At 35.8% G+C, this 6,874-nt stretch overlaps 1 protein-coding gene across 1 annotated transcript; it reads right to left on the bottom strand.

The window, feature by feature from the left end:
• Window positions 1-1,804: 1,804 nt before the first annotated feature.
• Window positions 1,805-4,072, bottom strand: LOC145008229 (Tetratricopeptide repeat (TPR)-like superfamily protein). Its single transcript, XM_078966853.1, has one exon. It carries the CDS (start codon window positions 4,028-4,030, stop codon window positions 1,946-1,948), a length of 2,085 nt encoding a protein of 694 aa, XP_078822979.1. The 5' UTR covers window positions 4,031-4,072; the 3' UTR covers window positions 1,805-1,945.
• Between the last annotated feature and the right edge of the window lie 2,802 nt (window positions 4,073-6,874).

Genomic DNA, 6,874 nt, shown 5'->3' on the forward strand with positions numbered 1-6,874 from the left:
TCGAGTCTGAGTAATATAGATATGCATAAATGAGTTGATCAGTTCTGAGAACCTCGTTCGACCGACTGTAGTCGTGAAATTTAAGGAGCAGAAGTCTCCAATAAAAATTGATTTTGTAACTCAAGAGTTAGAAGGTGCATTGGTGGACGAAAGAACAAATGCAGGTTCAAGAACCACCTTTGGCGAGTAAGTTCAACTTATTTGATTCTCGCTAAGAAGAATAAAAAAGTTGTAGCCATTGTAGCGTACATGTGAAGTTACAAGTGTTTTTTTTTTCGGTTATACCCAAATGTTTCGGATATGATCGGAATGATCATTACAAAAAGGGTCACTTAGAGCATGACAAGGTTGAGTGTCCCAGAGTAGAGGGAGAAATTGTATTAAGATCAGCAATTGTCGTTGTTGCTAGTGTTATGTACATTAAATTAATAAGTTGTGCATAATATTTTAGACTTATGGAAGACTACTAGCATTAAATTAATAAAAAGAAATGCTAGGCACTCCATCTCTTTCTCTCTCTTGATGGACGTCCATATCTAGTCAAGATATGGGTTAGTTGATTGCTTTTGACTTACTCTTACATATCATAGATTACTTGCAAGTGATGAAGTCAATTAATGAAAGCATGGGCTTTCATTTGCATGTGTAAGTATATAAGAAAGAGAGACCACCAAAGCTAGTTTAATCCTAAGTCGAGAGCTCCTTAAGCTCCCCTCTCCTTTCTTTAGCAAATTGGTTGTGTAGTTTTGGGTGTTCTAGTTGCTTCTTTTCTAAAAACTAGTTTAGTATAAGTCTTTGAGGTATAAGAACAACTACATACAAGTGAAGAACTGGTATCTAATAGTGGTTCGGTGACTTGTTGGTGGATACATGTAGAGAGATTCTACTTTGGATCTTTGTCGTCTTCATTAACATTCAAGCCTCTCGTTGAGGATTCAAATGACTACAAAGGTTGTTAATCTTTCAACCTCTCAATGATTGTTGTTTTCTATCCAATCTTTGCAAGTAGATCCTTTAGTGGGTATAAAACTAGTTTATGTTGTTCGAATTTTAAAGTCTTTCGTTGTTAATCTTGTGTTTTAGAAACAAGTTTTTGAATAAAATCCCAACTATATCATCATAGTCCGCAGCAAAAACAATGGTGTTACCTCAAGCTGCAAAAAGTTCATTGTGAAAAGAAATTAGATTTGATGCAACCCCCGCCCCCTTGTAATTTACGTCTACCATCAACAATAAACAGAAGACGAAGATGTCAATGTCATTGATTAGGTTACAAAAGCCACAAACATGAAAAAGATGAAAGAAATTTAACTTGACATACCCTAAACATAAACTTAAATCTTTCATTTGTTGTTAATCGCGATGTCATGCATAACTTTTATTTGTCACTTCACCATTCTTCAATCGTCACAATGACAACATCTTATAAACTTGGTAATAGTTTAATGAGTTATTTTTGGGGTGGGGGATATTAAAACTTAGAATTTGTCAAAACAACATTGTTTTGTTTTGTCACCGGTCAACTATGCACCATGTGTACACCCAAACAACAATGCCAACTAAGTGTTGTACCAGTCGCTAAGGTTATAGTTGGTCAGAAGGGTAAAAAGTGAACAGAAACTCCTCATTTTAGAGACCCTAAGTGCCAATGTTTCAAAAGTCACTAGGTGTTAATTGGCTAGTTAACTAGCGACTAGGGATTAGTCACATTACCTAAATTGTAAAGCATAATCTTGGGAAAATCATATATGACAATATCATTGCAGAATAAGTAAATAATTATGAGAGGATGACATAATTTGTATATAAGGAGTGTTTTAAGACATACAAACTCAAATTTCTCTTTCAAAACCCTTATATATATATCACTTGACAATTGGGTTTATAACTCATGGTTAATTTTGGTAACTAGCAACCTAAGCTTTACATCTTTTGATCTATTACTCTAAAACAAAAGTTCATCCATGTTCATATGACTAACAAGAACAGATAAACATTCATACACCTTTCCTGCTTGAGGGATCGATTTGTCTTCCACCAAAAAAGCTTCAATCTTTTTATCAACTTCAATCCAAGCACACCCAGGATTCTTTCTCAATCCAAGCTCTTTCATCTTCATCCTCACTTTTCTTGCCTTATCCCATTTTTTGGTTGAAGCATACATGTTAGCTAACACAGTATACGTTGATGGATCTTCAGGATCTTTATCAATAAGCAAACCCGCAATTTTCTCACCCAATTCTATCTCCCCATGTAACTTACATGCTGAAAACAATGTGCTCAACAGTTCAACATCCTCTCTAATGCTTTCAGTCTTTTGTAGAATAGCATTAGCATCATGCACTCTTCCACCACGACAAAGAAGATCTATTACACATGAGTAATCTGCAACTTTTGGTTGGATCCCATAATCATTAACCATTTGGTTGAAGTAATAACACCCTTTGTCAATTAATCCTCCATGGCTACAAGCCGAAATAATAGCTAAAAACACAACTCTATCTGGTTTTATATTCAGTTTCTTCATATCTTGGAAGAGTTTTAGTGATTTAAAAGCTTCCCCATGAGCCCCATAAGCTGCTATCATAGTAGTCCAAGAAACAAGATCTCTCTCAGGTAATCGACTAAAAACCTGTTGAGCTATTTCCACTTCTCCACATTTAGCATACATATCAAGAACAGCTCCCATAACTATTTCATTTGATTCAAAGTGGTGTGAAATGATAGACTTATGAATATCCTTACCGATTTCTAGTGAACCAAGTTGTGTACATGCTGCTAATATGCTTGTAAATGTGATCACATCGGGTTTCACTTGGGTTGTATTCATGGATTTATAGATGTCAAGAGCTTCAAGATACAAGCCTACGGATACGTATCCGGAAATCATGGAGTTCCATTCTACAACATTTGTTTTTGCCATTTTCTTGAAGATGGATTCGGCTGATTGAGTGTAGTTACATTTGAAGTACATGTCAACAAGTGAGGTGTGAATAAAGGTATCGGGGTTTATGTTGTTTCGTGTTATGTAGCCATGGATGAACTTACCATGTTTCACGTTTGAGGATTTGGAACAAGCGATTAGTGAACTGCTTAAAGTTGTTGAATTTGGTTTAGTTTGTTGTGTGATCATCTTCCATAGAAGTTGAATGCAAGATTTGCTATCACCTTTTAAGCTATATCCTGCAATCATGGAGTTCCAAGAAACGAGATTCTTGAAAGGGATTTGGTTGAAAACTTGTAGAGCCATATCTAAAGAACCACATTTACCATACATGTCAATCAGAGCAGCTTGAACGAAAGCATCGGATCCGAAACCGTTTCTCATGGCTTCCTTATGAATCTCCTTACCTGTTTCAAGATTCAAAAGCTTAGAACAAGCGGATATGGCTGTTGTGAATGATACAGAATCAGGTTCATACCCATGATCATTTTTCATCTTTTTAAACAAGTCCAATGCTTTCTCATACTGCCCATCACGATGATAACAAGAGATTACGGTATTCCAACAAGCGACATCTCTGTCAGGCATTTCATCGAACACTTGGACTGCTAACCGAAACATACCACATTTTGCATACATCCCAAGCAAAGAACTAGTAACAACAACATCAGCCACAAACCCGTTTTTAACCAGATGCGTATGGATCGTTCTACCGAAGTTCGCAAACCCCAGTCCACTACAGGCCTTTAATACACTTGGGTATGTGTAACTATCAGGTTTCAAGAGAGTGAATTGCATGAGCTTTTCGAAGACTTGAAGAGCTTCATCGAACATGAAATTCTTTGTGTAATTTGAAATTAAACTGTTCCATAATGTGATATCTGCAGGGTTTTCAATAGATTGAAAAACTAGCCTAGCAGATTGGAATAATTGGCAAGAGAAGAAGAGACTAATGAGGTTTTTGCATATTGCAATGTTCTTCTGTTGGCCTGAGGTGATTACTTTTTGGTGAACGAGTTTGGCATGTTTAATCGTTTTTGATTCAGCGACATTTCTTATGAGAGGTATCAACTTTGTAGCATCCATTCGTATCTACGAATGGGGAGCACGCCCCACCGATTTCAAGGTTTAAACTATGGGGATCCTTAATGGTGACGAAAGTGGTGTTTTATAGATAACCATATTCAATTACATAAATGAATAAAGGACAAAATTATTAAAATTCACAACTGTAGTTGTTACTAATTTTTTTTTTTAGATAATGACTTGATAAAGTAATATATTTTTTGAAATGTACATATTTAGTTTTTATTTTTTTTTCTCTTGTAAAATAAATCCTTATACTTTAATAATATGTACACATTAGGTCATTTTCACCGGATTCTACAGGTTTTACTGAGGTTGAGGGTTTATTTTACAAAAAAAAAAATATATATATATATATATATATATATATATAATAATGACTAAATGTGTACATTTCAAAAAGTATCTTACTCTATCAAGTCATTTCCCCTTTCTTTTATTTTGTTGAAATTAAATACCTAGGTGGCATCCACATATCTACAACGAGATTTTTCCAACTTTTATTCATCATGAAAAAGAGGGAGAACCTTATCTCCGGCGACTCCTTTATGTGTTCCTACACATCACTGGTAGCAAGGAGGAATGATGGCAAAAACAGCAAGGTCGAAGTGGGAGGCAAGAGGAAGTAGAGACGGTAGTTGGCGGCGAGGAGGTGCTCTGGTAGCCCCCTCATCGATTCTTTCTTCTTTTTCTGGCACTATATCTCAAAGATGGAGGTAAAGAAAGACAGATTGGAGAAACACAACAGGTAAAGGGTGTTTGGCTGTTGATGTTCGACCGAAATGAAGAGAGACGAGAAAGAGAAGGGTCGCCGCCCTTTTCTTATTGCTGGAGGATCACCCACCTCCGGTGACTAAGCTAATTAATTGCTATTTAGTGTCACTTGTGCTTCCACATCAGCAAAACCTGTAGAATCCAGTGAAAATGACCTAATGTGTATATATTAATAAAGTATAAGGGTTTATTTTACAAAAAAAAAAACAAAAAAAAGGACTAAATATGTACAATTCAAAAAGTATCTTACCCTATGAAGTCATTTTCCCTAAAAGAAAATTCGTATATGACCGGTATACCGGGTATAACCGGTCACAAGGATTGCATTGTTACAAAAAATAAATTATAAGGGTTTATTTTACAAGAAAAAAAGAATAAGGACTAAATGTGTACATTTTAAAAAAATATCTTACCCTATAAGTCATTTTCCCTTTTTTTATGAATATGATTTTTATAATGTGTGATTGATCCCAAATCATATAAAATAATTTTTATATTCTTATTAATATCTTTTATTTTTTTATTTAATTGCAAGTTGTTTTAATTAAATAAAAAAATCACCCTCACCCTACCATTCATCTTCATCCCCTCCGTCTTCCTTACACATTGTTTTCATCATTTTCATTGTCATAGTCTTCATGAACAATCACTACCCACCTCAGTACCTCATCTTCATCGCCTTTCATCTTAAGATAGAAACAAAGCAAAGATCAGTGTTTAGTGTTTGAATCAACACGTATATCATCGGCCCGATTTGGGTGATAAAGAGAGGATTAGACGGGGAAATGTCACTTTATGTTCTATATCGATTGATTTGATTGTAAGTCCTTGTTTGATTGTAGGTTTCTGATTTAATTTGAGTGATGTGGTTTCTGATTCTATTTCTAGGGCATGTTCGTTGTGATTTCTTGGGGTGTGCTTTCTGGATTGATAAATTAAATACACACTCAGATGCACATGTTTCCTCTTTTTGTTTAATTGGATGCAACTACAAAAGTGATGATGGTGATCGGAGATGAAGATGTCGAGGGTGAACCCCGATGAAGAACATGAGGAAATGGGGTGGAAAATATGTAGTGGTATTTTAAGTCATTTTAGGCTCTAGATTAACAGTGGGTTAGACAATGGTTGTGGGATAGATGGTGCAGGGATGATGGTCAGAGGATGGAGGAAAGTGATAGTGGTTCCAAAGGACCAGGAGTGGCAGTGTTTCCACTCGATTCTGTGGTTTTACCCAGCGCACATACATCATGAAGATGAAGTAGATTTTAACATCCAGATTCTCAGGTATTATTCTTTAAAATCCTTTTTATGAGTTCAATGTGAAATTAGGGATTTTTACCTTACCATAATGTGGTGTTTTAAGTACCACGGTGTGGTAGTGTAGCCTCACCACGACGTAGTAATCTAATCACCACGACATGGCACCACTCTCCGCAAAAAAAAAAAAAAAAAACTTAGGTTTCATGCTTTGGGCCCTATATAAAAAGGATATATGGGCTAGGGTTTCATCCACCCTCAGTCCCCATTGCCCTAAAAGAACCCTCAAGCAAACCCTACTCTCTTGTGATTATTTGGAACTCATTTTTGGTGATTTGTGGTCTTTAAAAGGAGAAGGAAGATCTTGTAAAGCAAGGAATCACCAAGCAAGCTCATCTACAACTTTTGTGCATATTCTGGACCTTTGTAAGCCCTTCAACCCATCACCTTTATGGTTATTCCATCTTAGATCTTGGTTTTGAGTTTATTTATTCATGTTAATGAGATTTTAGTGATCCATCTTGGTAAATTTTCCAACTTTATAGATCGATGAAGTCCCAAGTTTATTTTATGGTTATTATCTAGACTTCTATGATGATTGGATGCTATGCATGAGGTTTTTGTCCCATTTCTCCCATTTTGACCTAGTTTGGAGTATGGAATGAATTGAATATGCGTTGTAACATCTGATTTCCAAGTATTATCATTTCTAGCCCTTAACTTTATCAAAGTTGCATAATTGGTCCCTTATGGTAAAAGCTTCGTGTTTTAGCCATATGTTGGGCGTACTTGAGGGTACGCACAGCGTAC

Source organism: Lactuca saligna, chromosome 8 (genome assembly GCF_052625555.1).
Source record: "Lactuca saligna cultivar CGN05327 chromosome 8, ASM5262555v1, whole genome shotgun sequence".
NCBI classification, from domain to species: domain Eukaryota; kingdom Viridiplantae; phylum Streptophyta; class Magnoliopsida; order Asterales; family Asteraceae; genus Lactuca; species Lactuca saligna.

What these genes read in the sequence shown, in the direction of transcription:
- LOC145008229 (XM_078966853.1), bottom strand. Translation starts at nt 4,030, where the DNA reads ATGGATGCTACAAAGTTGATACCTCTCATAAGAAATGTCGCTGAATCA.